Source organism: Corythoichthys intestinalis, chromosome 1, assembly GCF_030265065.1.
Source record: "Corythoichthys intestinalis isolate RoL2023-P3 chromosome 1, ASM3026506v1, whole genome shotgun sequence".
Taxonomy (NCBI): Eukaryota; Metazoa; Chordata; class Actinopteri; order Syngnathiformes; family Syngnathidae; genus Corythoichthys; species Corythoichthys intestinalis.
Window position 1 is genome coordinate 10955691 of NC_080395.1, and position 13713 is coordinate 10969403.

Consider the following 13713-nt stretch of genomic DNA (forward strand, 5'->3'; position numbering starts at 1 on the left):
AATGACCCTAAACATATGGCCAAATCTACACAGAAATGGTTCACCAGACACAAAATCAAGCTCCTCCCACGGCCATCTCAGTCCCTCGACCTTGTTTTGTTGGCAAAAGGGGGTTGTACAAAGTATTAACACCAGGGGTGCTAATAATGGTGACACACATTATTTGATGTCAAATATTTTTTTCTTTATGTGGGATTTTTTCCCCACTGAATGAATGCACTTGTATTGAAGGTTGGATTTTTCTCTTTTTTTCCCCATTAAGGTCCCATATTATTTGAATTAAAAAATATATATTAGAAGCTAAAAAAAACACATCTTTTTCAGGGGTGCCAATAATTATGAAGGGCACTGTATTTTTAAATAAAAAGTTTTGGACGTGATTGTTTAAATCCAGAACTAAATATTCAATTAATTATATTTAACTATTTAAAGAGTATTTTGTGTGCTCCAGCTTTTATTTGTTTCTCCTGGTCTCCTGTCATGTGAATTTGCATATTAAGCTAAATATTTAGTTCCAGCCGTTTCCAGATTTAACATTTAGGATGTAGGATATAAATTTAAGATTTAAATTAAATATTTAGTTCTTGATTTAAACAATCACGTCCAAAACGTTTTATTTAAAAATAAATGTTTAAGTTGCTAAATAATGTTTTAAATGTGCAAAAAAAAAGTGACTCTTCACATCATTTCACACCATTTTAAACACTGTGTGGCGCTAAATGTGAGAAAATGATGTCGTAATTTTAGCATGTACTGCTTTACAAATGGCGCCCCATAGATGCGGCGGCTTAGTGGCACACAGACGTTTTTTTTTCTTTTTAAAAGGTTTTTTCGGTGTTTAAGTGTCTGCAGTCCGCCAGCACACACATACACCCCCCAAAAAAACCTGGTCAAAAGGGGCACGTTGGTCATGTCGGGGCAAAGGGGCAGGTGCTCAAGCACCCTCCACCCCCTCTATGCACGTGCCTGGTCCTCCATGCCCATGCCGCCTCGACGTGACATTTACAAATATAAACTTTGGACAAGTCAGTCGAAACAACCATGTCATTTCAAAGGCTTAACTGCAAGGATAATTTGCGTGTTTTTTTTTTTTTTTTTTTGAATATATATAACGGTTTTTAGCTGTTCGTCAATACTGTGACATAATTTGCCGAACGCAACAGAAGACACAGCAAGCACAGTAGCGGTGCGATACAAATGAAGGAATGAAACAAAATCGGTTGCTCAGTGTCTGTAAATGGGGGTCTCTAGGATAAAACGGACTAATTTAAATCAGTCCGAGGGCACAATCCACGATGAAACTGCTATTGGAGCAAACACAACAGTTCTTTTGGCTAAAAATACTGCAGTTTATTGAAAAGAGGAGAGCAAGAGCAGAAACTGCTTTTTCAGCCTTGTGTGTGTTTTCCCCCCATATATATTGGATAGTTGTGAAAAAGAACAGCAGCTGAAAAATCTTTTCATTCTTGATGTTACTTAATATCATTATGTAATCATTATGTATTGGGGTGTGTGAGTGTTTGTGTGTGTTTTTGGCCATTTAAAAAAAACTGCAAACATAGACTCTGAGGTTAAATGTTGTTTTTTCCCAACTTGGGTGTGTTCCAAGTCCCCTCAGCAATTTTTTCGCAAGTGATCCCTCCAAATACCGTGTGGAAATACAAATGAACTTGACTGAATACAAAAAACAATTGATGAAAATAAAGTACACAGAAGACAAGAAAACAAAATGATCATTATTTTGAACATGCTTTTACTCAAGCTTCACTCAAACCTCTCATCTCCCACACTTTTACTGCATGTTGTCTTAAGTTAACATTGCAGGCAACAGAACAAAGACCAATGAGTAGAGTGGGCTTTGGTATTTCGATTGTTCCGTCAGCTCATTGGTCATAAAGCAGGATCGGCAGGGGAATGCGTTTCCCTGCATATTCTTGTAAATCATGATACCAGTACCGTATTTTTCGGACTACAAGTCGCACTTGAGTATAAGTCGCACCAGCCATAAAATGCCCAATGAAGAGGAAAAAAAAACATCTAAGTCGCACCGGAGTATAAGTCGCATTTTTGGGGATATTTACATAATAAAATCCAACACATAGAATAGATATGTCATCTTGAAAGGCAATTTAATATAAAAATACAATAGGGAACAACATGCTGAATAAGTGTAGTGTAAAGTGCATGAACAACGAAATGCGATTATACTGTCCTCACCAGGACGCTACGGCTCAGTCCTGGCTATACAGCGAGCTAAACTCCAAAATGACGATGCTGGACATCCGTAAAATTTGCTGAATCAATTTCGTCCTCGATACCAAACAGGTTCGCATCAATGTAAATAAATGATAATTAGGTGCCATTACAGCAATGACACAAACAGTTAGCATGCGTTCGCTAGCACTAGCACATCGTACAAACAAACACACAACTGGCTCCAAGTGCTCGATCGCGGGTGGAAAACACAACAACAACAGAAAAGATGATACACACAGGCGTTGCTTTTGTAGAGATATTTTACAAGCATAAGCAATGAACGTAGGTTCGCAGCATAGGCGGAGTTTGACTTTCTGGGCAGGGGGGGCACAACACATTGATGACCCCGAAACGCAGTGTCAGCAATAAAATTAACTTACGAGAATAATTATAATAACAAGTTTAAAATGAGTGCTTTTTTTGTTCCCATCATTCTTGAGGGGAATTCAGGCTGCTGGCAGGACAGCTATACTTATTGGCAAGATCATCATAAATGGAATATGGCACGCCCGCCGGTGTCGTGCCAATGTAGTTACCTCAGTCAAAAATTGTATCCCCTGGGCGGAGCCATATGGAGGTACATTTGTATCTTCATTACTCGATCAAAAAAAAAGTTGCTTCAATCCTCCCCCCAAAAAAGAAAAAAAAAAGTTGCTTCAATCAAAAAAAAAAATTGTGAATGCAAAAATAATTTTTTTTTTGATTGAAGTCGTTTTTTTGATTGAAGTAATATTGTTTTGCATTTAGGCCGCATTTTGGCTAAGAGATTTTTGTCGTTATTATTCAATCAACAAATAAGTTGCTTCAAACAAAAAAACTATTTTCAAAAGAGAAATCACATAAATCAAAAAAAGAAAATTCAATTATACAAAAAAAGTTTTTGAATGCAAAAAAATATTTGAGACTTAAAAATTTGCATTTGAACACTTAATTTTTAATGTAAAAAAATGTCTTCTATTTTAGCAATCCTTTTTGTGTTTGGCCCATATTGTGGTAAATGGTGTTATACTTGTATACTTGTATAGTGCTTTTCTACCTCTCAAGGTACTCAAGCAAAGTAAGCACTACTTTGCCATCTACCTACTGGTAACACAGCACCAGGAGCAATACAAGGTTCAGTATCTTGCTCAAGGATGCTTAGGTGAGTTCATCAGGGTGGAGAATCGAACCCACAGCCTCTGGGTTGGGGGACAACTACTGAGCCACACCATCCCCAATTACGGGTAGGACATTTGTGTCTGAATCAGTGAATCCCCAAAAAAGTTGCTTCAATCAAAAAAAAAAAAAAAAAAAAAAAAAAAAAAAAAAAAAAGATTTTCAATCAAAGAAAAAAAATAACGATTTGAAAAATAAAATTTCCCTCCCCTATTTTTTTTTTTTTAAATAATATGCAAAGCAAATGACCGTCTAAGGTGCTAGTCACATGATCTGTTCGAAAAATAATTTTGACTCATTACAAAAATATATTTTTTTGTTCATTTCATTCAGTTGTTTTCTTGCTTTACAACTTTCATATATATAGGAAAGTCAATTACATGCAATGACACTTTTCGGCCACCAGGGAGGCCTTGCCCTGGTCCCCCCATTAAACTCAGCTTATGCTTCGCAGCCATGTCGCCCACTCGCTCAGAGACGCTGCGTAGCTGTCCGTCTTCTTCTGGCGTGTGAGCGCTCTTCTTCGCGTAAACAAGTGCGAGTGCGCCCCCACGTCGGCGTGAAAGTGCCACAAACTAAAAGCATGCATTTCAATATAAAAAGTCAATTATACAATTGAACACACATTGCCAAAGGCAGAATGCGAACGTGTCCATAGCTATTAAGCGTTATTCAGATAACTATAACATAAAGACCAAACCATCAGTGTCACTCCAAAACACCAAAATAAAATGTAAAATGATATCATAATGTGTTAATAATTTCACACATAGGTCGCTCCTGAGTATAAGTCGCACCCCCAGCCAAACTATGGAAAAAAAAACTGCAACTTATAGTCCAGCAAATACTGTATTCGTTCGTTCTACAAATAAGACACTTTTCAGTTTCATGATGATTCCCCAGTGTGGCTTCTTACATGCAATACTAAATATCGCTTCTCTGTGAATCTTATACCACACAATGTGCAGGAAAAAGGCTTTTCTCCAGTGTGTATTCTTGTATGCATTTTTAACCGATCCTTCCGAGCAAAGCTTTTCTCACAAAAGGAGCAGGAGAAAGGCTTCTCTCCAGTGTGTGTACGCTCATGCTTGACTAAATCAGTCTTCTGATAGAATCTTTTACCACAAAATGAGCAGGGAAAAGGCTTTTCTCCAGTGTGCGTGCTTATGTGTTTCTTTAAATTTCGCTTCTGGGTGAATCGTTGACCACAAGATGTGCAGACAAAAGGCCTTTCTCCCATGTGGTCGTTTTTGTGTTTAAAATGTCCTTTCTCAGTGAATGTTTTACCACAATGCGTGGAGACAAGATTCTTGTCTCCAGTGTGTGTACTCTGATGCTTTTCTAAATAAGTCTTCTGAGAAAATCTTTTATCGCAAAGTGTGCAAGTAAAAGGCTTTTCCTTAGTATGTGTGCGCATGTGTATTTCTAAATTAATTTTCTGAGAAAATCTTTTATCACAAAGTGTGCAGGTGAAAGGCTTCTCTCCAGTGTGTGTGCGCTTATGCATTTTTAAATTAGCCTTCTGAGAAAATCTTTTATCGCAAAGTGTGCAGGTGAAAGGCTTCTCTCCAGTGTGCGTGCGCTTATGTATCTCTAAACTAGTTTTCTGAGAAAATCTTTTATTGCAAAATGTGCAGGCAAAAGGCTTCTCTTCAGTGTGTGTGCATGTGTGTTTGTTCAATTCTCCCTTCTCGCTGAATTGTTTACCACAACGTGTGCAGACAAAAGGTCCAGCGTGTTTAGTACGCGTATGTCTCGTCAATTGATACTTTTGAAGAAATCTTTTCTCACATAAGGAGCAGGCGAAAGGCTTCTCTCCAGTGTGTGTGCTTGCGTGTCTCTTTAAATTTCCCTTCTCAGTGAATCTTTTACCACAACAAGAGCAGACAAAAGGCTTTTCTCCAGTGTGTGTACGCTTATGATTTTGTAAATGAGACTTCCAAGAAAATCTATGATCACAAAGTGAGCAGGGAAAAGGCTTCTCTCCAGTGTGTGTGCGCTCATGATTTTCTAAATGAGACTTCCAAGAAAATTTTTGATCACAATGTGAGCAGGAAAAAGGTTTCCCAATCGCACATACTTTTGTGTCCCTTTTCATTGATGACTTGTTTAAGGATTTTGAAGCATTTTGGTCAAAGTCGTTATCCTCCTCATCTGTGTTAAAGTCAGAAGAGTGTGACGTTACATCGTCGCTGTCTGAAAGCGGAGCTAAGAGGCCGTCCGGTTGCGATTGTCCTTCTCCTTTTGTTGTCACGTGCTGAAAGGAGCTATCGCTCGAAGGTTTCGCTGCCCCGCTCTCTTCGTTTGGACCTTCGTCTTCTTCACTCTTCACATTGACAGTCATTGGAAAGTGTGGGATTTCGTGTTCCTGTTCTTCTTCTTTAATAATGGGGGTCTCTGGCTCCGCCTCCTGTTTGATGTACGGCATCTCGGATTCCTCTTCCTGTTTAACATGGAGGAGATCGTGCTTCTCAGGTTGAAGATCTTCTACAGCAACGTCTGTGGGACACTGGGGAAGAAAAATAAAATCATGTGCTTTTTTCTAGTCGAACCTTTGCCTTGATTTTCATGTTGCATATTTTTCACCGACATGAAGAACGCACTAGCTCTAGATACGTGTAAAAAAAAAAAAAGAAAAATTACATTATTAATGCAAGTGATGATGATTTAAATGATCACTTATTAGCTGCCATTGGTAGCCAGATGTCCAAATCATTTTGACCAGGAGGGATGAACGAATGACCGTCTACTCTAGCGGCACTGAAAGATGAGCGTTCACAGCCAGTCTTTGGTGGGCATTTATTGGTCACTTCCTATTCATTTGGGGACTGTGATTTAGTGCAGTGTTTTTCAACTGGTGTGGCGTGCCACACTAGTGTGCCGTGAAAGATCGTCAGGTGTGACAGTAAGAAGGAAGGAGGACGTAGAAAGTTGCGGTCGTGTGCAGATGAGCGAGGTATTGCTCTTGTCGCGTTCAATAACTGCTCGGATTTCTAGCCATCTGCTACCTTGCTGTCCGCGACAATGTGGACCCTAGCACGTCTACTGCAGTGTTGTCAGTAACGCGTTAGTTACTAACGCATTACTGTATTCTGATTACTTTTTTCAGTAACGAGTAATCTAACGCGTTCATTCTTCTACACCAGTAACCTGATTAAAGTTAGTTTCCTTAGTGTCTCTGCGTTACTATTTTTTCATTACCTCATAACGTATGTAGAATGAAGAATATTGTAGTCATGTACAAAGAGCATTTTGAATCGAAAATGCTAAAAGCTTCCCGGTACGCGTTTCCATGACAACCTCTTAGCTATTTCCTGTTTTGGTCTCGCGTCACGTGTTGTGTGACTGAGGCGGGTGGACATTTGCGCCGAGTATTGAGACGTTGCGAGGGAATGTTGATCTGTGGATATCCATGAATGAAGGTGAGTATTTTTCCTTCATTCTGGAGGGTATCAGCAAAAGGTTGGACCCCCTACATGCGCGCCGTTTTGTAGCTTTGCCGTAGCAACGACGGGCAGTCATCGCTCCAAGTTGGCAAGCTTTGTTTACATCATATGTGTCTTGCGCATTCATGCCGTGAGGTGATGTGTTTGTTTAGCATCTGTGGGATGTGTTGTAAGTCCGACTGAGTGTAAAGTGCTCAGTTGCCGCCACGTTTTATGGCCAAATTGACCGCGTGTGTGTTGAGAGAAGTACTTCCGGGTTGTGCCCGCGCATCCGCGCTCGCCACCACCTTTGTGTTTATTGCACTGTACAATCCACTTGTGTGTTGTTGATTATTGTGCCGTCAGTTTGCTTTGTTTTACATTGGCACTGATATGCTGTTAACCATAACCCGAAATTCAGAAGTTTTGACATTAGGCTTAATCTTAGAGTTAGTGGGGTCGGTGGAGTTGATTTCAACAAATTCCAAGCGGTTTGTCAGATATTTGTTAGTGTCAGGGCTCCGGAGTGGCTAAGCTAGCGCAAAATTCTGATATTCCCCTTTAAATTCAATCATCGGAAAGTCAATTACATGTGATATTTTACTGTTGTCATTCTTTTGTTGAGGCGGAAAAGGGAGAAAAATGGGTAAAAAGTAACTGATAGATTACTTTTAAAGTAACTTATTTACTTTGATAATGAAATAATCAGTAAAGTAACTACATTACTTTTTTGAGGCGTAATCAGTTATTAAATTATTTTTTCAAGTAATCTGTGACAACACTGGTCTACTGTACATCATTTGATTAGACTTGTCAAGAGTCAATATTCATGAAAGTGTCCTTTCCATATTATCCTTATGTGATGACAGTAAATCCCCCCCTTGTGTTTTATTCCAACACATTGTCAAGGGCAGCAAGGTGGCTGACGGCTAGAAATCTAAGCAGTTCTTGAACGCGACACGAGCAGCTATCCTAAACGTCATCCCGAAACGAAACACCCGTCGCTTCAAAACAAGTCGATGGACCATTTTGCTCGCCTTTGTGAAAACACAGAGAAACAGGCAACTTTTTTGAGAAAAGCTACAAAGGTAAATGAGAAAGCCCCCAAAGCCAGTTACCTTGTTGCTGAACTTGTTGCCAAATCCAAAGTCCCACACTGTGGCATAGACCTTAATACTACCTGCCTGCAAAGCTATTGACCGCGAGCTGCTCGGCCCTGATGCGGTTAAAGACATTGCTAAAGTCAGTCTGTCTGATAATTCTCAGCTTTTCAAGCCTAACTGCTATAAAAAATAAAAACGAGACTGAGAGCTGTTGATGAAGATTCCTGCCAGGATATCAGCTTTGGGTTAATCTAAACAGGCTCGAGTTTTACACTGAGTAAGTATAAATATTGAGAAACTATTTTATAAATAAATATACTCTACAGAAAGTAATTTTGGAACATTTTTGGTGTGCCGCGAGATTTTTTCGATGTAAAAACGTGCCGTGACTCTAAAAAGGTTGAAAAACACTGATATAGTGGATATTTTTGTGTTAGTACTGATTCGGGGGTTCGCCAGTAGATAGTATGCATGCATATCATTTAGATGTGTTATTGTTTGTGCATTACTCCTTGACTAAAAGGAGAGAATATATTGTTGTTCTTGAAAGTAACTTGGCAAGACGTTAGTAAAGTGTTAAACCCAATAAAGGTGTCGTGTGGAACACTCGGTCACGATAGAACGGACATTCTTGAGTCATTCCTTTTCAGCAACAAAAAAAATCAACAAGTAGTTATCTGTAAATGCCCATCATAAACAAGTCTGATATTTCATGAAAAGTAAAACATGTAATGTCATGATCTTACCCTCATTTTCTTTGTTTTTACAGTTTTTCGTCGTGACCTGGATTTATTTCCTCTCCTCAACTTCCACGTCTAGCCTCTTTGACTTGTTTAGGATTGCGTTAGCCTTCAGTCAGTCCTATTTTGTGGCATCTTTAAGACAAATCGAAAAGCGTCTTACACAATAAAAAGTAATCTCTCTAATGTTAACCGAGTGACTCCCCCCTTAAAATAAAATTTACAAATCGGAAGTAGGATTAAGCCAAAGCAATCGGAATGCGTTAACGTGCCTTAGCTAGAAAGCTAAGCTAAACTAAACGAAGTAAGTTTAGCCTGGGAAGCTTCAACATAAAGCCAAACGACTTCAACTAAGCTTAAAGATGGGACGTTTTAGTCCACTAAATTCTTACTTAGGGTACTTGCCCAATGGGAATGCTTCGAAAGAGCTCGTTTAGTTCGAAGAAGAGTACAGGAAAGAACTGCAAAATCGGATGAATACACAAGTGTTGCGTCACGTGACCCGGAAGTAAAAACGTTCAGACGCTGAAACTTCAGTGCAATATGTCTAAACGTCTGGAACCAAAACTGCTTCACATCACTGGACTCCAGAAATAATTAATTCATCTGAAACATAAATCCAAATTTGGGTCATAACTATCAATAACTCAATTTTGAAGGCTAAGAACTTTGTCCGTAAATCTATACGTTTAAAGTTTGGTCTTTATGCAACTTCCTGTCCTGCTTCCACTGCACTTCTTCCATCAAGGAACATAACAATGAACTCGCTTCATTTTAAAGCAATAAAGCTTCTCAGGCTCACTTGGTTGAATTTATCTCACTAGCCATGAGCACTAATTATTCCAAAAGTTAAAAAGAAGAATACGAGTAGAACAACTGTACATGAAGGTGAAGAGCAGAAACGGCCAGGATTGATTTTTTTTTACTTGACTATGATCAATAAAATATAAAATTGCATATACATATATATGTGGCAGTAGGGGGTGGGGGGTGGGGGTCAAACCTCTTACACTACTGAAATGCAAAGAAAACTGTTTTAGCACAGTTATTTCTATAACACATACAAAAACTGATTTTCATTCAAAATTGTATTTTTTTTTCAACAAAAACAGTAATAACCCCAATCTCCATTTCCTATTTTTTATTTTCCCTCATTTCCTCACATACTAAATGCCAAATCTCAATTTTAACAACTTAAAAACATAGGATGTATATTAAAGTTGAAGTTATTGTAAACATTTACTTTTTGGTTTTTTTTTTTAATAACAAGGATATAAGCAACATACATTCAGAAATGCCGTGCCGTTCGTGGAATAAAATAAATAATAAATATTGGTGGAAACAGATTACGCTACACAAGCACTTTATTATGCTTGTTGTTAACACTTGTGTATGTAAATTTGGTGTTGGTAGATTGTTTTCTTCTTTAAGATGAAATGCATGTGTGGCAGATTAGCTTTTTTTTTTTTTTTTTTTAAACATAACATTTTGACAGTTGCCGTCATATTTTCGGAATCAAAGCACCGTGTACCGGAACAGCATTCTGGCCCTGAATCTGATACCGGAACTAGAATTGAATCCACCTTTAGAAACTACTACCATTGACAATGCAGACACACAATGACGGATAATATGGCGGCACAATACAGCGATCACGTGATTGGGGTCTATTGAGCAGAGGCGTAGCAAGGGTCCCCGGGGGCCCCAGGCAACAAGGAACATGGGGCCCTTCTGAGTCACGTGACACACATACATACTCCCGCAGTATAATGAACACAAAGGTGGGGGGAGTGAATGCGCGCTGCGTGCCCGTGCGGTCATTTTGGCCATAAAAGTGGGGAAAACTAAGCACTTTACACAGACTCATATGGATGTACTTATATTCGTTCGTGGACGCACACATTTTAACAGGTGGCCGTCCTCTGCTTGAAATGCGCACTTTACGCCTATTCTCGCTCCCAGAATATGCAGCGCTTGTGACGTAGGACAATAACAGGACTGGTTGCTATGGGAACGTACGCATACCCAAGGAACCTTGCTAAAAGGAGTATTAAAATTGACAATAAAATCGTTTAGGACTAGTTATGTATTAAGGATATATGTTACGTTTTTCTTTTAGAGTATTCGACGAGGAATACAATAGACTCATTAATAGACTTTCTTGGAAAAATCACCATTTCTTTAGGTAGTCACATGAATAATCAACGTAAAATCGTGAAAATCAACGTGAAACAACTCTGCAAGGACTTCCCAGAGAGTACTTGTTGAGTCACTCTTTAAACAATAATGTGGTATTAATAGCTTATTGGACTTTCTTAAACATGTATAATCTACGTGACATGGTTAGTTCTGATTGGGATTGATAACAGAATCGTTAAATAATCTGCCAAATGATTCCATGGTATTGAGACACTCCCTACACTTGTCGCTGCGACAGTGCAGTAAAGCTGAGTGTGCTAAATCTGTTGGCCCTCTGGGGGCCCCTGATGGCTGGGGGCCCTAGGCAATTGTCTGGTTTGCCTAATGGGACGCGACGCCTCTGCTATTGAGGTGAAAACATCAAATTTTTTCATGGACGCATTACAGTAATGGATTTACGACTGTAAATCAGTTTTAAACAAATAAATAACACACAAAATACTAGTACTGTATTTTAGTTACAAATCGTGGACTGGGCCACATAACCATCTTTGAACAGTATTAGTCTACAGGTTTTCACGACCATATACCAATGAGAATCACACAGGTACGACATTTATTAGTTCAAGCAGAGTAAAATAATACATATTCACGGTACAAGATAGTCGTTTCCGTGTCCATCGATTGGTAAGAAAAAGCTGTTTGTACGAGTGACGTGTGGGCGCTCCCGTCAGGGGCATAGGCGGGAGTTTGACTTTTGGGGCAGGGGGAGGCACAACATGTTGACGACCCCAAAACGCAGTGTCAGCAATAAGATTAACTTACAAGAATATTAATAATAATAAGTTGACAATGACTGTTTTTTGTTTCCAATCATTCTTGAGGGAAATTCTAAATCAGGCTGCTCAGGCAATACTTTTGGCCAAGATCGTCATCCATTGAATATGGTACGCCCGCCAGTGTCGTGCCAATGTAGTTACCCCAGTCAAAAATTGTATCCACTGGGCAGAGCCATATGGAGGTAGATTTGTGCCTTTACCATTCAATTAAAATATGTTTTCAATCAAAAATAAAAATCGCTTCAATTAGAAAAAAAAGTGTTTGAATGCAAAAATAAATTTGAAACTCAAAAAAATGCATGTGAAATCTATTTTTCCTTGATTGATTTCTTTTTTTTTTTTTTGATTGGACTCCAGTTTTTTTTTTTTTATTGAAGCAACTTTTTTGATTGAAGTGATGCCGATATGTGTTTGGGCCACATTTTGGCTATAGGACGTTTTTGTCTTTATGATTCAATACAAACAAATACAAAAATAAGTTGCTTCAAAAACTATTTTCAAAAAGAAAAATCACTTCAATCAAAAAAAAGAAACATTTCAAACATAGAAAACATTTTTGAATACGAAAAAATATTTGAGATTGAGAAATTTGCATTTGAACACTTAATTTTTAATTGAAAAAGTTTTTTTTTATCGAAGCAATCCTTTTTGTGTTTGAACCATTTATGGGTAGGACATTTGTGTCTAAATCATTCAATCCCCCCAAAAAGTTGCTTCAATAAAAAAAAAACAACAACAAACAAACAAAAAAAAGTCTTTTCAATAAAAGAAAAAAATCATTTGAAAAATAAAATTGCCCTTTGCAAAGCAAATGACTGTCTAAAGTGGCAATCACATGATCTGTTCGAAAATATGTTGACCCATTATAAAAATATATATTTTTGTTCATTTCATTCATTTGTGTTGCAGTGTTATTACTTTACAACTTTTATATATATAGGAAAGTCACTTTCATGCAATGACGACACTTTTCGGCCAGCCCCCCCCCCCCCCCCCTTAAAATCCGTTTATGGTCAGGAGGGAATTTTCACGCGGGGGGGATATTTTTTGGCAAACCTGTTGGACGTCATCGCTGTGCGGGGCTGATGGGTTGCGTGCGTGCACTGCCCTGCCGCCCTCAAGGAGCGGAAATTTCATGGACAGTATCCTCTGACTGGCCCTCGAGGACAGACTTCTATTGTCTCTCGTGCTATTTAATTTGGCACCTTATCGCGCAATGTGGGCCTATTGTCTTTTTATTGATGATGATAATTGTTTGTTTCGTTTCTCTTCTGTTCACGGCTGAAGCGTGCAGTGGTTGGATGGCGTTTGGGTGGTAGCGACCCCTGGTGTGCCATGATTTCTTGCTTTTTTGGGGGGGGTTGTGTTTGTAGTGTTTTGGGGTTCGCCCACTTTATTTTGGGCCACACACTCAGGTTTTTGCCTCAGCCACTGCACGAGCCGCATAAATAATAGTAATAATAAAAAGGTCATGTAATTCTATAATCAATCAGATTGGAAAATATTACAATGCACAAGACTAATAAACACATCTTCCCTGAAAGCCAAATCTTTTATCGCAAAGTGTGCTACTTAGGGTCCCTGACCACCAGGGGGCCCCCAATCTGGCAATTGTTTGTGTTCTATTTTGTTTACTAGTTTGCTTTATTTGACTTTTGTGAGTTTTGAGACTTGATTACAAGCTGAAAAAAATAAAAGTTCTTCCTTCTTTCTTTCCTCTTAGGGAAAAAGGTTTGGCGCTATCTACTGTAAGTACTGACAATCATTTGGGGTGAGAAGTTTGAGGTATGCAGTGCAACAAAATCTGATTAATATACAAAATATTGATTTATGGGTTGGATTGCATGTATGGGTTTCACAGTTCACTGTGACGAAATGTTGGGCCAAAAATATGGGGCCCTTTGAATTATTTTGCTTAGGGCCCCTAAATGGCCTGGGCCGGCCCTGCTGAAACCAAATAAAATTTGGAAACTGAACAAACAATAAAGAAAGGGAAGGGAAGAATCCAAGTATTTCAAATACAGTGGGGAGAACAAGAATTTGATACACTGCCGAT

The 13713-nt window shown here is 38.7% G+C and overlaps 1 protein-coding gene across 2 annotated transcripts; it reads right to left on the reverse strand.

Moving 5' to 3' along the window:
- Positions 1–3554: 3554 nt before the first annotated feature.
- Positions 3555–9393, reverse strand: LOC130925696 (gastrula zinc finger protein XlCGF57.1-like). Of its 2 annotated transcripts, XM_057851347.1 has the most exons (3): positions 9072–9393; positions 8686–8814; positions 3555–5920 (listed from the first exon to the last, which is right to left on the reverse strand). In XM_057851347.1, the coding sequence occupies exons 2-3, from the start codon at positions 8689–8691 to the stop codon at positions 4298–4300; spliced, it is 1629 nt and encodes a 542-aa protein (XP_057707330.1). In that variant the 5' UTR covers positions 8692–8814; positions 9072–9393; the 3' UTR covers positions 3555–4297. The 2 variants fall into 2 exon arrangements, with proteins under 2 accessions (XP_057707330.1, XP_057707331.1); XM_057851348.1 differs by lacking the exon at positions 8686–8814.
- Between the last annotated feature and the right edge of the window lie 4320 nt (positions 9394–13713).